The following is a 19,967-nucleotide window of genomic DNA, read 5'->3' on the forward strand; positions in this document are numbered from 1 at the left end:
CCAGTGGTGAGAATCTTTGTTTTCTTGATGTTGAGCTTCAATCCATATTGAAGGCTGCAGTCCTTGACCTTCTGCAGCAAGTGCCTCAGGGCCTCCTCAGTTTCAGCAAGCAGGGCTGTGTCATCTGCATAATGCAGATTGTTGATGAGTCTTCCTCCAGTCCTGATGCCACACTTCTCATAGAGCCCAGCCTCCCAGATAATCTGTTCCACACATAAATTGAAAAGATACCTCTAGTTCTTTTGCTTTAGTTCACTATTGGTCTAAAAAAAATTTTTCCCCTGCCTTTTTAAGTTGTTCTTGGTGAAAGCATTGTTTTATCACAAACTACTTCTCATGCTTTGAAGGAAGAAACTACTCACAAAACTTTGTCTTCACATGTAGTTTCCTGTCATATATATTTGCTTTATTTTTACCTATAAATCATAACATCCATTTTACAGTTTTTACCTCAGTTTAAAAAATAAGACAAAACAAACTTTTCCCCTGATTGCACCTGATAGTCTCTTTGCATTATATGTACAAAGATTCTGGAAAACATCATTGTAGAAATATACAGATTGTAGACAAGATCTAGAGGTAGTAGTATCTGTTACCAGCTGAAAATTAGCAATGATTCTTAAACTATTTTAAAAAGTAGAAGGAATATTTGATGTGTAAAAGCCCAGTTATTCTACACAGCACCGAAAAACAAGGAAACCATTGTGACCATGAAGGACATTATGTTGAGTGAAATATCTCAGTCACAAAAGGACAAATACTGTATAACACCACTATTATAAAACAGGACTCCCATGGAAGTTGGAGAAAGACTAAGAAAAGAAGGGATAAATAATGAACACTGTATTGGAACATATGAAAGAAAGAACTGTCTGAAAGGGATGTATGATTAGACATTTTTATGACAACAGTCCAGAATAAGAGGTGCACAGCAAAGTGAACTGGGTGAGAAAGGGGTCAGAGAGGGGAAGTGAGGAAATTATGCAACAATGAATGAATTTTTTTTAACGTCAAGGCGGGGGATATGGAGGAAAATGTACAACAATAAATGAATGAAAATCCAACTTTTCTGTAAACTTTTGTTAAAATTGCAATTAAAAAATTAAAAACAAAAAGCCCAGTTTTCCATTCTAAGGAGTATTTGATCAATATGGTTTTTAAGTTTGGTGCCACTATTTTTTCTCTGTTTACTTACTGTTAACTAACAATGTGAGCTGAATTTACAGGGTATAATTTAAAAGTTCAAGAACTCTTCTTAAACTGTTAAAAATGTAAAATAAACAAGAAAACATGAGACAAAGATCTGAGATTCGTTTCCTCCTCTAATTCCCAAAATGTTACTCTTTAGTGTAACTATATATTTTCCTCCCCTTAGTTTTTCTTCCTCCTATTGGTTAATTGTAAGAAATATAGAAATTGAAAAGGAGAAAAACATCTTGTAATCCCACTACCAAGCAGTAATAATCAGTCTTAGAAACATTTTGGTCTGTATGTTTTGAGTATTTTTCTTTATTAAAGGTTCTTTGTTGTGCTTTTTTTAAAAAATACTGATTTATTTGCAAAGTTAATATACATTGTTTTTTATACTGGATCTTTACCATTTGCTTCACCCACCATTCCTTCCACCCATCAAATTGTGTGACCCTATGACTAACCACCCCCTGTTTTGTGTATTTTTCTATGTAAAAATGAATCTTCTTATATGATAGTGAGTCTTAGCCTAGATATTTCAATAATGTCATCTTTAAAAAAAAAAGAAAGAAAGAAAAATAATGTCATCTTTAAGCAATGAAAATATAAACATAGATTCTGGATATCACCTCAGACTTTGGAATCAGAATCTTTCAGGCTAATATTAAGAAGGTTTTGTTTTTTAAAAAAGTGCCACTGCTCCTTAGAATTTTAGAAATAACCTTGAGCATTTTTTAAATGGAAAAATATTATAACACAGAAGCTTTAACTTTGTGTTTAGCTTTTTATCTAATTTTTCAATTTTAACTTTTTCCTAGCCCTTCCACCCTATGGTGAATCTGGATTGCTCTCGGGATTTCCGGCCGTTTCTTTGTGCACTCTATGCTCCTATTTGTATGGAATATGGACGTGTCACACTTCCCTGTCGTAGGCTGTGTCAGCGAGCCTACAGCGAGTGTTCGAAGCTCATGGAAATGTTTGGTGTTCCTTGGCCTGAAGACATGGAATGTAGTAGGTGCGAAAATCACAGATTTTCATAGATCATTTCTAATGTTTTATTGTGTTTGCTTGTTGTCTTCTATATTGACAGTTTTATAGAAATTTTTTTCTGTATTTCCAGTCAGAAGAATGCCCATATTTGACATCAGTTTTAATCAGCTGTTTTGTAGTTTCAAAGTTGATTAGTAGCTTAAGAATTAGAAGTATTAACTAAAAGAAGGAGCTATGATGGCCTGCTGGTAAGGAGCTGTGCTACGAACCCAAAAGCACTTGGTTTGAATCTACCAGCTGCTCTATGAGAGAAAGATGGGCAGTCTCTCATGGAATTTACTGCGTCTGAAAATATGCTGGGGGGTCAGCTATGGTTCCATACTGACTGGACTGTACACACAACAACAAATAAGAAAAGAGCAAGCTCTGGAGCTCTAGTGGGTTATGCTGTTAACCCAGAGACTACACAACTCCTCTGGTTTTAATCCACTGGGACCTCTGAAAGAGTAAGATAGACTGTCTTCTCCTGTTAAGATGTATTGCCTCAGAAACTTGATGAAGGGTTGCTGTGAATAGGAACCGACTTGAATAGATTCAAGAATAGAGCTCCTGGGCTGTGTTTTTTTAAAAATCTTTATCCCTTGTATAGGTACACTAAATACTAGAACACAGCAGATTTCTGTAATGTAATTTTAATCCATGTGAAGAAAATAATTTTTATTAGAAAATACAACAAAATATATTAGTCAAACCCATAGCAAAAGTTATACATTTTAACAATCTTTGTATTAATGGTAGTTTCTTGTAAGCTATTTGATGAAAAGTGATTCAAACATGTAGTTAATTGGAGATAAAGTTTAGAAACTGATATTGACAAAATCAAGGATGAAGAAAATTCTAAGAATTGTGTCCTTGGTCATGTAAGTATGTTTGCAATACAATTCTTTCTTTGTCCTAAGGCTTTAATGCTTTTAATACCCTGAATCACCTCCAGATTTCTGAGCCCTCCATACAGCATGCCAAACATAATATTTTGATAGTAGAAGCTAGGAATTTGCATTATTAAAAAAATCCTCAAGGTTTTCTTATGTACACCAAAGCCTGTTATTAATTGAATTAGACAATAAAATGGGTTAGAGAAAAAGCAAAGATGGTAAGCAAGACTGATTTGATGGTAAGATCTTTCATTAACTTATAGGCTTCGTAGAATTGAATTTAAAATGGGAAGAAAAGATCAAAAACCCCAAAACAGCTTGCAAGATTTTTTTAAGAAATTTAGGTATTGTGTTAGGTGAAAATTTACACAGCCAACTTGGTTCCATTTTAAAAATTTATGCCCATTGTTGTTTGACATTGGGTACAATTTTCACAATGTGTCAGTATTCTCTTTACTTCTGTTTGTTCTGTTTTCATTGATTTCTCTTTTCTCTCCTCCTTGCCTTCTTATTTTTGCATTAGGGTAAATAATGAGTGTTTAGCCATATGAAGTTGATTGTTTAAGATACCACATTGCTTAGGTCTGATGTAATTTATTTTATAAGCCTACTTAGTACGTGTCTGAAAGGTGAGCTCAATGAATGACATTAGTTCAGAGTTCAAAGAGTATTATTCCTTTTTTTATTTCCTGTAATTTCTTTGTATAATTTTTATTGTGATTCTAATGAAACTTTACAGAAAACGTTAATTTCCATTTATTCATTGTTGCACATTTTCCTCCCTATCCCAACCCCAGTACACTTTTCTCTTTAAAAAACGCATTCACTGATGCATGGTTTTCCTCTTCTCCCCACACCCCCACCAGTCCACTTTGCTCTGCAGCTTTTATTCTGGACTGTTGTCAAGCAAATAATGCCTAATCATATATTCCTTTTAAGCATTTCTTTCCCTCATCTGTTCTGATGCAGTGTTTATTATTTATTCCCTCTTTTCTAGCTTTCCCCCATTCTCTGTGTTGGTCCTGTTTTATAACAGCAGCATTGTGCAGTATTTGTCCTCTTGTGACTGAGACATTTCACTCAGGATATCCTCCAGGATCACCCATTTTGTATATTATTTCATGAGTTCCTTGTTTTTTGGTGCTGCATAGTATTACATCGTGACTATAGCACAGTTTCAATATCCATTCATTTGTTGGTGGACATTTGGATTGTTTCCATCTCTTTGCTATTGTGAACAATGCAGCCATAAACATGGGTATGCCTATATCTATTTGGGTGGCTGTTCTGGTTTCTTTAGGGTATATTCTCAATATTGCAATTGCTTGGTCAAATGGTATTCCTATTTCCAGTTTTTTGAGAAAGTGCCATACTGCCTTCCATAGTGATTGCACCAGTGTACACTCCCACCAATAGTGAATAAGGGTTCCAATTTTCCATAACCTCACCAGCATTTGTTTTTTTGCTTCTCTGTTGAACCTTGCTTTTGTTACTGGGGTGAGATGATATCTCATAGTTGTTTTGATTTACATCTCTCCTAGAGCTAGGGATTTTGACCATTTCTTCATGTGTTTGTTCACCATCTGAATGTCTTCTTTTGTGAAGTGTCTGTTCATATCCTGTGCCCCCTTTGTGATTGGTTTGTTTACCTTTATCTTGTTGAGGTGCTGAAGTATTCTATAAATTCTCGATATAAGTCCCTTATCAGACATGTCATTACAAAATTTTTTTTCCCTGTCTGTGGCTTTCTTTCTATTTTTCTCTGTTGGAGTATTTGATGTGCATAGGGATATGATTCTTAGCATGTCCTATTCATCTATTTTATCCTCTTCTGGTTGTAGGTTTTTCAGGATTCTTGGAAGACTGTTTATGTTGTGGATTAAGGCTCGCTCCTAGAGTTCCTCCAAGCTTTTCTCTTATGGTTTTATTCCTAGATCCTTGACCCACTTTGAGTTGTTTTTTTCTGTATGGTGTGGAGGTGTGGGTCTTGCTTGAGTTTTGTGCATATAGTTTTCCAAATTTACCAACATTTGTTAAAGAGGCTTTCCATCTCTTACCTAACCAATTTCATCTCCTTGTCAAAAATGGTTGACTACAGGTGGATGAGCTGATTTCTGGGTTCTCAATTCTATTCCATTGATCTGTGTATCTATCACTATACCAGTACTGTGCTGTCTTGACCACCAGGACTGTGTAGTAGGATTTGAGATCAGGGAATTAGATGCCTCCTACCTTGTTTTTCTTTTTCAGGAGTACTTTGCTAATTTGGGGTTCTTTCCATTCCAGGTGAAATTAAAAATTGCCTTTTCCATCTCATTGAAGAACAGAATTTGGTTTTGTGCTGATATTGCATTGAACTTGTAGATTACCTTTGCTAGAACTGTCATTTTCACAGTATTGAGTTATTGTATCCATGAGCATGGTATATTCTTCCATTTCTCCAGGTCTCTTTTTGTTTCTTGCTGTTATGTTTTATAATTTTTTAAAATATGTCTTTTGTGTTTCTAATTAAATTTACTCCCAAGTATTTAATTTTATGGTTAGCTATTGTGATGGAAATTTTTTTTTCTCAGCTCCATTTCTTATTTCCTTTGTCACACTAGAGAAATCCAGTGATTTTTGTATGTTGATCTTATATCCTGCCACTTTGCTAAATTGGTTAACTACATCCAATAGATTTCTTGTTGGGTGTTTAGGGTCTTCTAAAGGGTCTATCATATCATCTACATATGGAGATAATTTTGCCTCCTCCTTGCCAACTTGTATACCTCTTACTTCCTTCTCTTGTTTCAATGCTGTCACTAAGACTTTCAATACATTATTGAATAGGAGAGATGATAGTGGGCCTCCTTGCCTATTTCCTGTTCTCAAAGAGAATGTGTTTACTCTCCCGACATTAAGAATGATGTTGGCTCTTGGTTTTGGGTACATACTTTTTACTATGTTGAGGAAATTCCCCTCTATTCCTATTTTGTTGAGTGTTTTAATCAGGAAAGGGTGTTGAATTTTGTTAAAGGCTTTTTCTGCATCAGTTGATCATGTGGTTCTTGTTCTTTATTTTGTTAATTTGATCAGTTAGACTGATTATTTTTCTTACGTTGAGTCATCCTTGCATACCTGTTATGAATCCCACTTGGTCTTGGTGAATTGTTATTTTTGTGGTTTGTTGATTTTATGATCTTTTTGAAAAACCAACTCCTGGTTTTGTTGATGGTTTCAATTGTTTTTCTGTTTTCTATTTTATTTTTTTTATTTCAGCCCTAATTTTTATAATTTTGGGTTTTGTTTTGTTTTCTTGCTGTTCTTTTTCAATTTACTGGAGATGTTGAATTAGAGAGTCAGGTATCATTTTTTTCTTGCCTTGTTGATATGTTTGCTTATTGCTATAAATTGACCTCTACTGCTTTGGCTGTTTCCCAGAAGTTTTGGTAAGTTGTGTTTTCGTTGCTAATTTGTTTCAAGAAACTTTTTAATTTTATTTTTTATTTCTTCTAGTACCCACTCATGTTTTCAGCAAGGTGTTGTTCAGCTTCCAAATGTATGAGGTTTTTTCTCCTTTATCCTCTTGTTATCAATTTCTAATCTTATAACATTATGATCTGAGAAGATGCTTTGTAATATTTCCTTGTTTTTTTAATTTATTGATGCTTGTCTTGTGACAAAAAATGTGATATATTCTGGAGAACATTCCATGAACACTGGAGAAAACAGTACACTGGGCTTTTTTCAGGTTCGTTAGCCTATATATATCTATGAGATCGAGTTGATTTATTGTTTGGTTTAGTTTTTCAGCATCTTTGTTGATTTCCTTTCTGGTAGTTCTATCTTTTCGTGAGAATGGTGTATTGAAGTCTCCTACTACTATAATGTTGTTTACTTCTTTTTTCAATTTTGTTAATGTTTGCTTTGTATATTTTGCTGCTCTGTAATTTGGTGCATAGATATTTATTATAATGTCCTCTTGTCCTATTGACCTTTAAAGCATATTATAGTGAACTTCCTTGTCCTGTGAGGGTTTTTGCTTTGAAATCTATTTTATGAGAGATTAATATCACCACTCTTTTTTTCTGGTTGTCATTTGCTTGGTATATTTTCTTCCATCCTTTTATTTTTAGTCTTTCTTTATCTTCACTTTTCAGGTGTGTCTCTTGGTAGACAAGCATATTGACGGGTTTTGTTGTGTGCTAGTTTTTTGTTTTTTTTAATCCAATATGCTACTCTTTTTCTCTTCAGTGGTACATTTAAACCATTCACATTAAGCTTAACTACTGAGGCAAGGGTTTATTGCTATAATTTTGTTGCGTTCTTTTTGGTATTTTTGGTATTGTTGCTGGTTACTATGGACCATCCTGCTTTCTGTGACACACTTGTAAGAAGGATGTCTCTCAGTGTTTCCTGCAATGCTGATCTTGTTTTTACAAATTCCCTTATGTTCTACTTCTCTAAGAATAGCTTGATTTCTCCTTCATATTTGATGGACAGTTTTCCTGGGTACAGTACTCTTGGTTGACAATTGTATTCTTTGAGTGTTTGATATGTCATTCCACTTTTTTCTTGCTCTCATGGTTTCTGCCGAGAAATTGGCACTTAATCTTATTTGCTCACCCTTTTAGGTTATTCTTTGTTTCTCCCTAGCTGCTTTCAGAATTCTCTCCTTATCTTTGGTTCTGGCAAATTTGACTATGATATACTTTAGAGTTTTTCTTTTGGGGTCTGTTATATATGGTGTTTGCTCAGCTTCTTGTGTATATATTCTCTCATTCTTCTTTATACCTGGGAATTTTTCTTCTAGTAATTCTTCCACAACTTTCTTGGTTACTTTACCTACTTCTTCCTGTTCTGGGATTCAGATTATGTGTGTGTTATTCCTCTTTTTGGTGTCCCACATTATTCTTAGGCTTTCTTTTCCTTCCTTTTGATTATACTTTTTGTTCTATCAGATCAGTAGTGATAATTCTCTCTTCTATTTTGTTAGTTCTGTGTTCCATCTCTTCATCTCTATTCTTATGTCCCTCCAACATGTTGATAGCATCTGAAACATTGGTCCTCACATTCTGTTTTGTGGTTTCTTGTTTTTCCAGAGCCTCTAATGTCTTGTTTGTTTTATGCACATTGTCTTGAGTTAGTTGTGGTTTGGTGTTTTGTTGTTTGTTTGTTTTTAAAGTTCTTGTTTTTTGCTTGCAGAGTCCTATAATTCTTTGAGTTTGTCTTTCACCTATTGAAAAAAATTCAATCATTGTTCTTTTAAATTCTGTCTCAGAATGTTCCATCAGACTTTCTGGCTCCAGGAAATGCATTGATACTGTGTCACTTTTTTGGGGTGACATCTTGTTTGGAGTTTGTGTAGGGTGTGAGGTAGTCTGCTTTTTCTTTGTCATTGCTGTGGTAGTTTTTCATGCTTGAAGTCTTAGTTGGCTTATAGTCTGATAACCTTGGCTTCAGAAGTCCCTGCTCCATAGGAGGGTGAGGCAGCTATCCTACCTGAGCTTCTCTCTGATCTTTTGACTCAAGGAAAGACTTAGTTCAGATGGAGAAAGATATGGCCTGTGAATTAGCAGACTTCTCTGTCAGAGAGTTGTTGCAGCTAAGTGTGTCCAAAGTGCCAGGGGCTAATGGCAGGTCACACTCTGGGAGGGGGGAGGAAATGGCTTCAACTGTGATTTTGGTGTCCCTTTTGCAGTTTAGAGGAACAGCAGCAGGTAGTCCTCCAGGTGATGAGGCCAGGTCCTTAAGGCAGCCAGGCCAGGACATCCAGGCAATGGGCAGGGCATCAGGGCCAGGTCCTCCGTGTACCAGGTTTGAAGGTCCAGGCATCAGGTGAAGAGCCTCTTGTCAGTGGGACTAGAATCTAGTACTCCTGGCAGAAGAGCAGGCCAGGATACACTAACAAGTTTTTAAGACAGGTGCTTAGCTAATCAACTGGAAGAAATGGATACGTGGTTTTGGCAACACATGGCTTTGATGATGCATAGCCTTGGCGACCAAAAGAATATTATTCTATGGGGATAATCTTAGGAGTTCCTTTAGTTTCTATCATTTCAGTAAGTCGGCCATTTAAAAAGAGTTTGTCCTGAATATTTCTACTTTTTATATCTAAGCTTTTTCTATGGTGTCCTTGATCAGAATGAACAGTAATTAGCCATTCAACATCTAGTTTTACTGGCTCATTATAAAAGAGGCTATAATTTATATGAAATAAAACTAACGAACAAGCATGCAAAAAACACTGTAAGTTTATAGCTGAAGAAAATGGAAATAAGTCTACAAGAACCAAAATACGACCGTGAGTTTATTCCATCTGAATTTAAAAAATATCTCAAGAACAGATTTGATACACGCAACACTAATGACCAAAGACCAGACAAGTTATGGGATGACATTAAGAAAATTATCTATGAAAAAAGCAGAACTCATTTCAAAGGCAAGATATAAAGACCAAATGAATGGCAGAAGAAACTCTGAAACTCGTTCTAGAATGTAAAGAAGCCAAAATAAAGGGAAAGAATACCAAATTAAGAGAGCTAAAACAGAAGATTTTAAAGGGTAGCTCAAGAAGACAAAGTAGTGTAACTGTGCAAAGACTTAGAGTTAGAAAACCACAAGGAAAGAACAAGCTTGGCCTTTTAGAAGCTCAAAGAACTGAGAAACACTTTTAAGCCTTAAGTTTCAGTGCTGAAGGATTCTGTAGTAAAAATCTTGGATGATCCAGCAAATATTGGAAGAAGAGACCATGTGAAGACCTGAAAAGACAAGGTGACAATGGACATTTATCAATGGGGATTGGTTTTATAAAATGCAGTATGTAGGAATGAACATATGAAACACAGTGTGAAGGAAGGAATACATGACATTGTATATGCATGACAATGTATATGAATGAAACACAGTTTATACAAATATTTTATGCATATCAGTATACAATTTTTAAAAAGAATGTGTAGTCACTATAACAAAAAAAATTGGTTGGCATGTAATAATTTCAGGAAATAGTATGTGATCAAGAATCAGTGCTACTGAAGGAAGACGTCCAAGTTGCACTGAAGGCATTGGGAAAAAAATAAATAAGGTCCCAGGAAATGATGGGAATACCATCTGAGGTGTTTAAATAAACAAATGTTTAAACCTGGATGTGTTTCAGTAGCCTATGCCAAAAAATACAGAGGACAACTACCTGACTAATTCACTGAAAGAGATCCAGATTTGTTTCTATTTTAAAAAAAAAACAAAACACCCAAAAAACAAAACAAAAAAAACAACTCACAACAATGTGACCCAGTAGAGTCTGGAACTTATCAATATCATTAATATCAGATGCAAGGAAAATCTTGGTGAAGATTATTTTGGAACAATCAATCCATCAACAGGAAACTGAAGGGCAGGAATGTCTGTTTAAGTACAAAAGTATGCCTGAGCCAAGCCATAGTATTTCCCATTGCTTCTTATACACCTGAAACGTGGGTAGTGAATAAAGAAGACCAAAGAAAAATTGATGGTTATTAATTGTATTGGAAAAGAGTATTGAATATTCCATGGACTGCAAAAAAACAAGCAAGTCTATCTTAGAAGAAGTGTAGCCAGGTTGTTCCTTAGAGGCAAGGATGATAAAACTTCATTTCACATACTTTGGATATGTTGTCTGTTCCTTGGATAAGGACACCATGCTTGAAAAGATGGAGGCTCAGTGAAAGGGAGAGAAGCCCTCAAAAAGATGGAATGAGACACTGATTGCACCAGTGGGCTTGAGTATGATGGAGACTGCAGTGATGCAGGATAGGGCTTAATTCAGATTTGTTGTTCATAGTGTCTCTATGAGCCCTGGTCAACCTGATGGCTAGTTTATTTGAATCTTTGATTTCTGTCTCTCTTTTGATACAGATGAGTAGAGGTCAATAGTTGTATTTTAAAAGATTCCTTAATAACTCCAAATACTATTCACTAAACTAGGGTATAGAACATCATCTTTATTAATTGTGTTATTCAAATTAACTCAGTTGGCCAACTGCCTAGGTTGGTTCTAATCCCCTTAACCCAATAAATCAATTCTATGATTGTGTTCATCTAGGAAATCTCCATGACTTTATCTCCTATGTTCTTTATTGTATCTGTGAAGATAATCTATATTGTTGTTGTTATGTGCCGTCGAGTCATTTGTGACTCATAGCGACCCTGTGTACAACAGCCCTAAACTCTGCTCTGTCCTGTGCCAATCGCACTGTCTCCAATACACCCATCCTGATTATCCCAGTCACTGAATCAATCCACCTCATAGAGGGCCTTCCCCTCCTGCGTTGTCCCTCCACCCTCCCGAGCAAGATGTCCCTCTCCAAGGACCTGTCCCTCCTTGCAACATGTCCAAAGTATGTCAGACGGAGCCTTAGAATCCTTGCCTCCAAGGACCCCACCCGGTTTGACCCTTTCCAGGATGAATCTGTTTTCCTAGCAGTCCATGGTACCCTCAATACTCTTCTCCAGCACCACAGCTCAAAGGCATCAATTCTCCTTCTATCCTCCATGGTTATTGTGCATAAAAAGTGATAGAAAAGACTATGGCCTGTATCAGGAGCACCTTAGTCTCCAAAGAGACATCTTTGCTCTTCAGTACTTTGAAGAGGTCCCTAACAGCAGACTTTCTCATGGAAATACGTCTTCTAATTTCCTGGCTGCTGGTGCCGAGAGTGTTGACTATGAAGCCAAGCTACATCTGTATATTTAAGCAGAGACACTCACATATACCTTTCTATATACATATGTGTATACATATCTACTCATATAACTACACAATTGTCTTTGGTCAGTATTTTTGTTGCAAAATTATACATATTACAGCATTTATCAAGATTCTTTCATATTCTTTTTTTTTTTTTCTTTTTTTTTCTTTTTTCACCACGGGATGTCCGTCCCTCACCCGGTGCGGCTTAGGCCCGGCCCGGGAGAGCACGATGACGCCACATCGATCTGGGATCTTTCATATTCTTGAGTACTTACTTTTGTTTTAACTTGCTTTGGCCAAGTTGAGCAGACATTCCATATCTTGAGTATCACCTTTCCCATCACCAAAAGTAACCAGTGTTTCCTATTTAGAAAGTTATCCCACCCCTCGTCTCTTCCCACCCATGGTAGCTACCAAAGATCTTTGCTTTCTGTCTGTATACCTGTTGTTGATTTTTTCTAAAAATGAGACTATAAAGAAAAAAAATCCATCCTTTTAAAAAAAATTTTTAAAAAATCCATCCTTTTGAGATTGACTCAATTAATTCAACGCAATTAATCTATACTGTTTTAAAACACTTAATCATTTTCAGTAGTTAATATTCCATAGTTTACCATTTAATTGTATGCATATACAATTTGCTTATCATTTATCTGTTGATAGACACTGAGTTTCCCTCTTCCCTTTTTTTTTCTTTTGTGATTAATGCTCCAGTGAGCACAGGTTTGTATATGTCTCTATGTATCACTGCTTTTCTATCTCTCGGATATATATATATATAGGTGTGGGGTTGCTGGATCATGAAGTATTTCTGGTTTTAGCTTTTTTGAGGTAAACACACACTGTTTTTATATAGTGGTTGTACCATTTGATAGTCCCATAAACAGTATGTCAGATTTCCATTCTCCCCAACACCTTATCATTTGCCATTTTCTAGTTAGTGCCTTTTTTTTCCCTTTCAGGAATGCAGAGGTGTCTCATTCTATTTTTTATATTTGGACCTCTGTACTTGCTAGTAATCTCAGACATCTTTTTATGAGTTTATTAACCAGCTGAATGCCCTTTTGTAGTGAAGGGTCTGTTTATTTCTTTTGCCTTAAAAAAATTAGATTGTTTGTCTTTTTGGTTTTGAGTAGTTTAAGTTTTCTATGTATCTTAGAAGTAATACTCTTCTTTCTTTTTTTTTTTTTATTGTAAAAAACATGTGTTGGGATCCAAGGGGGTAAGGGTTCGGAGTAGAAGGGTGAGGATGGGTAGGGATGAACTCACTGGGTTGCACAATTTCGTGGGCAGGGGGAGTAGGCAAAGGAAATGAGAAAGATCCAGTGGGGACCAGAAGAGGCAGGGTAATGGTGGGCATAGTCCAATGGTGATTAATTTTATTTTTTTTTACAAAGAAATTGTCTTTTTCATTTGTGGGTTTCTCAATTAGGAATGGGACTCAGATTCACTGATTGCTTCATGCTGAACAGGGGTGTTGAGATGAAGAGGAAGGGGAGCCTGTTTTAACACTTTACTAGTGGTCTTCAGTTGAAGCTGCATACCTTCTTGTTCAGTTGGAAGATATTTTCATGACATTTTCCGTCCTCTGGACTGCAAAGCGTTGGCTTGGGTGAGTCCAGTGGAGGTGGCTGGCTGAACTTTGAGGCTCCATCCACCTGGCAGTTTTATTTCCCTTTTGTCTCTGGAGCTGGCCTCAGAGTTCAGGTCTGGAACAAGATTTGATGTTTAGGTTACCTATAGGAAAGCGAGCAAAGCTAGAACAAACTTATATATTTCAAAGAGAAGGGCTTTGGAGGTGTTACTTACATATGTACTGGAGGAGGAGACAGAGAAAAGTGGCTTGATAAAATTCCTCATACACACAAGGTGGTTCTCCCCAGCAACCGGATGGCACTCCCCAGGAGCTAGGCAGCTCTTCACAGGGGCTGGGTGGCAATACTCAGGGACCAGGCGGCATTCTCCCCCCACCAAATCTCTTCTGAGGTCTGGACTTTGCGCCCTACAGGAGACTAAGGATATGGACAATGCTCCTGGCTCTAGCACCTCCATCAGTGTCCCCTTCCTCTCCAGCAAGTGTTCTAATTGTAACTCAAAGTAGGTATTATTATTTCGCTTCCACAAATGGAGAAGGGACTTCTAGAGTGGTGAACAGACCCTTTCAAAGTTGAAAAAGTAATAAAGGCAATAGAACAAACACTCAAACCAAGGTTGGCTGAAGACAAGCTGTGAGGTGGTGAGCTCCACGTGACACTTGGGTCGGCCATTTTTCATCTTCCTTTTCTAATTTAATTTAGTTCCTGGTAGCAGTAGTCAAGAAATCAAAAGATGTGGTGCACTGAAGAAATCTGCTGTCAAGGATCTGTTCAAGGAAATCTTCACTGACAGTGAGACGTTCTGCCAGATTCAGCCCCTTCACCTCCTGTGGCTCCATGGGATGGCCACCGCCTCACTGTCTCTTCTCACACAAGCACTGCCACAGGCCATTTGCCATGTGGGGATTCTGTCCTGCTGGCCGTGGGGCCCAGTGCCCACCATCCAACCCAAGTGAGGAAATTTCTGGGCACTGGCTGTGGTGGCTCCCAGAGCTGTAGCAGTTCAGGCTCAGTGGCAAGTGGCTGGGGTGGTGGGGCTTACCCATGGTTTTTCGGAAATCTTTGTCTTCTTGATGTTGAACTTCAATCCATACTAAAGACCAGTAGTCAATTGTTTAACTGTTTAGGTATAGATAAACTGTGGGCTGTGGAGGGCCATGCTGGCCTGTTTCAGTGGGGCTCCATGCGCCTCCAGGCTGCTCATGCTGCTTCCCTCACTGCTGCCATCTTGGTATCCCTAAGACCCTTCTCAGATATGTCATCACCAAAGATGCCCCCCACCCCCAGTCTGTGAGTTCTTTTTTCTTAAACTCTCTTGGTAAAATCTTTTGATAAGCACAAGCATTTAATTTTTAGATGGTTCTAATTATGTCACTCATCATCTGTTGTTTGCATATGTTTCTGTTTGATCTGTTTTTTAAAAATATTTTTACTTTTTATTGTGACTTTAGTTTGAAAGTTTACAGAACAAACTGCTTTTCCATGCTACCAGTCATACATGTTTTGTTTTATAATATTCGTTATAATCTCCACATTTTAACAGTATTCTTTCTACTTCTTCTGTGTAATTATCATTTTCATTCATTCTATTTTGTTGTCCCTTACTGCCTTTCGAAGTTTATCTGTGCATACATACTCCTATTTTGAGCCTGTTCAAAGTAATACCTCCCTAGAGTTAACCGTTCACCTAGTAGGTCTATTGTTTGGCTGAAAGTTGAGATTTTTTTGACTCTTATATTAAGATGAATTGATAGAGTGACATATTGGGTATTAGTGAAATGAGATGGATTGGCATGGGATATTTTGAATCCCACGATCATATGATCTCTTAGGCTGGAGATGAAAAGGCGATGAAAAAACAGGGTCACTTTCATAGTGAAAAAGGCCATTTCTAGATCCATCCTGAAATACAGTATTGTGAGTGACAGGATAACATCCATACACATACAAGGAAGACCTATTAATACCAATATCATTCAAATTTATGCACCTACAACCAGAGTCAAAGAGGAGGAAATAGATGATTTCTACCAACTGTTGCGGTGATAAATTGATCGAATGTGTAACCAAGATGCTTTAATAATAATGAGTGACTGGAATGCAAAAGTTGGGAACCAGGAAGAAGGATCAATAGTTGGAAAATATGGACTTGGTGACAGAAATGAGGCTGGGGATAAAAGAATAGAAGGATAGATTTTGTACAATCAATGATTTATTGATAGCAAATACCTTTTGTAAGAGAGAAAAATGCAAGCTAAACACATGGATTTCATCTGATGGGATGGATGCACAGGAATCAGATTGATTACGTCTGTGAAAGGAACCATTGGAGCTCAATAACAGCAGTAAAAACTAGGCCAGGTGCTGACTGTGGAACAGACCATCTACTGCTCATATGCAAGTTCAAATTAAAACTAAAGAAGGTTAAATCCTATCCACAGTAATCAAAATTTGACCTTGAATCTATCTCACATAAATTTAAATACGAACTCAGGAATAGCTTTGAGGCCTTGAACACTAATGAACAAAGACCAGATAGGCTGTGGAAGATATCAAGAATATCATTAATGACGAAAGCAGAAAGTCATTACTAAAAAAGAAGAAAAAGAAAAGATCAAAATGGGTTCAAATCCACCAGATGCTTTGCTAGCGAAGGAGGAACAATCTCCTCCTGTACCTGTCAGATCTGATTTGATGGTGCGCGCGCGTGCGCGCGCACACACACACATAATAACTTAAAAAAAAGAAAATATCAAAATGAATGTCAGAAGAGACTCTGGATATTGCTCTAGAGCACTGAGAAGCCAAAGCAAAGGGAGGAAATCAAGAAGTTAAGCTAAATAGATTTCAAAGGGCTGCTTGGGAAGACAAGGCAAAATAATTATAATGAAATGTGCAAAGAGCTGGAGTCAGAAAATCAAAAGGGCCGAACTCACTCAGCATTTCTTAAGCTGAAAGAACTAAAGAATAAATTCAAAGCACAAGTTGCAATGCTTAAGGATACTATGGGAAGAATAGTGAATGATTCAAGAAGCATTAAAAGCAGATGAAAGGAGTGTATAGTCATTGTACCAAAAAGAATTGGCTAATACAAGAGGAATTTTAAGAAACAACGTATGAGCAAGAGGCATTGGTGATGGAGGAGGAAGTGCAGGTTGCTCCGAAGGACATGGCAAAAAATAAAGCCCCAAGAATTGATGGAGCACCAGCTGATGTGTTACTGCAAACAGATGCTGCGCTGCATGTGCTCACCAACTTGTACCAAGAAATCTGGAAGAAAACTACTTGGCCAACTGACTGAAAGAGATCCGTATTTGTTCCCATTCCAAAAAAAGATGACTCTACAGAGTGTGGAAATTATTGGACAATATCACTAATATCATGCACTAGCAAAATCCTATTGAAGATTATCCAGAAAAGACTGGAACAGGACATTGACAGAGAACTACCAGAAGTACAAGCTAGGTTTAGAAGAGATCATGGCACTAGAGACATTATTGCCATTGTCAGATGGATCTTGCAGAAAGCAGAGAGTACCAAAATAATGTCTATCTGTGTTTCATTGACTATGCAAAGGCATTTGACTGTGTGAATCACAATAAATTGTAGCTAACCTTGAGAAAAATGGGAATCTCAGAACACTTGATTGTGCTTATACGAAACCTGCACTTGGACCAAGAAGCAGTCCTCAGAAAAGAGCAAGAAAACACTGCATGGTTCAAAATAAGGAAAGGAGTGTGTCAGGGATACATCCTGTTCTCCCCACCCTTAACCCCATACCTTTTTAATCTGTATGCAGAACAGATCATTCAGGAAGCAGGGCTTTATGATTAGGAGTGTGGCATCGATATTGGAGGAAAACGCATTAACGACCTATGATATGTAGATGACACAACCTTCCTTGCTGAAACAAAAAAACACCTGAAACACTTGCTGCAAAAAGTCAAGAACTGGGTTGGGGGGGGGGGGGGGGGGGATTAGAGAAAAAAGTGCAACAGTGAATGAATGGAAATCCAAAATCTCTGTAAATGTTCATTAAAATTAATAAAATATATATGTATATTTTTTTTAAAAAGTTCAAGGACTGTAGTCTTCCATATGGATTGAATCTCAACATCAAGAAGACAAAGATTCTTACCACTGGACAAATTGTTGTTGTTGTTGTTATGTGCCGTCAAGTCGTTTGCGACTCATAGTGACCCTATGTACAACAGCCCTAAACCCTGCTCTATCCTGTGCCAATCACATTGCCTCTGACACACCCATCCCGATTACCCCAGTCACTGAATCAGTCCACCTCATAGAGGGTCTTCCCCTCCTGCGCTGTCCCTCCACCCTCCCAAGCATGATGTCCCTCTCCAAGGACCTGTCTCCTTACAACATGTCCAAAGAATGTCAGAAAAAGCCCCAGAATCCTTACCTCCAAGGACTAGCCTGGTTTAAACCTCTCCAGGATGAATCTGTTTGTTTTCTTGGCAGTCCATGGTACATTCAATACTCTTCTCCAGCACCACAGCTCAAAGGCGTCAATTCTCCTTCTATTCTCCCTAATCATCGTCCAGCTCTCTGATGCATAACAAGTGATTGCAAAGACCATGGCCTGTATCAGGCATACCTTAGTCTCCAGAGAGACACCGTTGCTCTTGAGTACTTTAGAGAGGTCCCTAATAGCAGACTTTCCCATCACAATTTGTTTTTTGATTTCCTGGCTACTGGTGCCAAGAGTGTTGACCATGGAGCCGAGCAAACTGAAGCTGTGAACAATCTCAATCTCTTCGCCATCCATCCTGATGCTACCAATTGGTCCAGTGGTGAGAATCTTTGTCTTCTTGACATTGAGCCTCAGTCCATACTGAAGGCTGCAGTCCTTGACCCTCTGCAACAAGTGCATGATATCTTCCTCAGTTTCAGCAAGGAGGGTTGTGTCATCTGCATAACGCAGATTGTTAATAGATCTTCCACCAATCCTGACGCCACAGTTGTCCTCATAGATCCCAGCTTCTCGGATAATCTGCTCTGCATACAGGTTGAAAAGGTATAGAGATAGGGCACATCCCTGGCGTACACCCTTCCCAGTTTTGAACCATGCGGTGTTACCCTGCTCTGTTCTGATGACCGCCTCTTGGTCCAAGTATAGGTTTCGCATTAGCACGATTAAAAGTTCTGGGATTCCCATTCTTCTCAGAGTCAGCCACTGTTTGTTATGATCCACACAGTCAAATGCCTTTGCATAATCAATGAAACCAATTAGCAGCACCATATTAGATGGAGAAGAGATTGAGGTTGTTAGAAATTACAGCTTGCTCAGATCCACAATCAGCACTTAACACCAGCAGTCAGGAAATCAAAAGACAGTTTGCATTGGGAAAATCTGCTGTCATGGATCTCTTCAGAGTGATGATACAGTGATGATTCAGTCTAGATACAAAGGTGCACCTAATTCAGGCCATCGTTTTCTCAATTAGTTGTTATGCTTCACAGAGTTGGACAATGATTCAGGATGACAAAAGAATAGATGCCTTTGAGATGTATTGCTGAAGAGAGTCTTGAACATACCATGGACTGCCAGAAAGCAAATAGGTCTGTCTTAGGATGAAACCAAGGATCTCCTTGGTGGCTATGATTTTGAAGCTCAGCCTCACTTACTTAGGGCACAAAGCCAGGAGAGATCGGTCCTTGGAGAAGACCATCATGCTCAGAAGGGTGGACAGATAGCACAGGAGAGGATGACTCCTGATGAAATGGATTGAAACAGTAACTGGGGCCGTGGGGGTTGATGTGTTGGAATTAGTGAGACTGGCTCAGAATAGGGAAGGGTTCAGAGCTGCTGTACATAGAGTTGCTATACATCGCAGGCGCCTCAAATGGCACATAAGAACAATAACATATTATGACAGGTTTGAAAGCAGGAGTGACATCCACTTCCTAAGTAACATGCCTGCAGAAACTCTATGAACTTTGATAAATGTTAGTAATTGTAGAGGGGCTTCAGGCATTTTGTTCATAGTGTTGCTATGAGTTGTGCTCAACTTGAAGGCAATCAACAACAACAACACGCTGTATTTAAAGTTAGGGAGAAAAGTAACTTTTTGATACCACTCACTTTTTTAAAAGTTAGATGATGTTTAGAAAATGAGCCAGTAAGGTTGTACTTACATATTTTAAACTATATATCCTAAATAAACATACGTACTATTACTTATTGATGATTGTGCTTGATTATTTTTAATAGAACTCGAATTGCATGGTGGTTAATTGCTTGATCACTGTCTGAGGTTCACAGTTCAAATCTACTATCCATTTTGAAAGAGAAAAATATGCAAGTCTGTTCCTGTAAAGACTTAAAGCCTTTTGGAGAGTTCTACTCTGTTTTTTAGGATTGCTGTGAGTTAGAATCAGTTTGATAGCAATGGATACTGTTTTGAAGTCAAAACAAAAATAATTATTATCTCATTATTTTTCTCAATGATGGAAAATCTATGTGGCTCACAAGTAAAATGCTACCTTGTACTTTATATTTTTACTTATTTTAACTGCTTTCAAATG

The 19,967-nt window shown here is 37.6% G+C and overlaps 1 protein-coding gene across 1 annotated transcript in view; it reads left to right on the forward strand.

The window, feature by feature from the left end:
• The window catches only part of FZD3 (frizzled class receptor 3), a 118,622-nt gene that overhangs the window by 45,832 nt on the left and 52,823 nt on the right, over positions 1-19,967 (forward strand). The window contains exon 2 of the mRNA XM_006884871.1: positions 2,010-2,206. Coding sequence (XP_006884933.1) covers positions 2,010-2,206 — 197 coding nt within the window. The remainder of the gene's footprint in view (positions 1-2,009; positions 2,207-19,967) is intronic.

This window comes from Elephantulus edwardii, unplaced genomic scaffold, assembly GCF_000299155.1.
Source record: "Elephantulus edwardii isolate Elephantulus edwardi_28Jun2011 unplaced genomic scaffold, EleEdw1.0 scaffold00038, whole genome shotgun sequence".
In the NCBI taxonomy this organism is placed as follows: domain Eukaryota; kingdom Metazoa; phylum Chordata; class Mammalia; order Macroscelidea; family Macroscelididae; genus Elephantulus; species Elephantulus edwardii.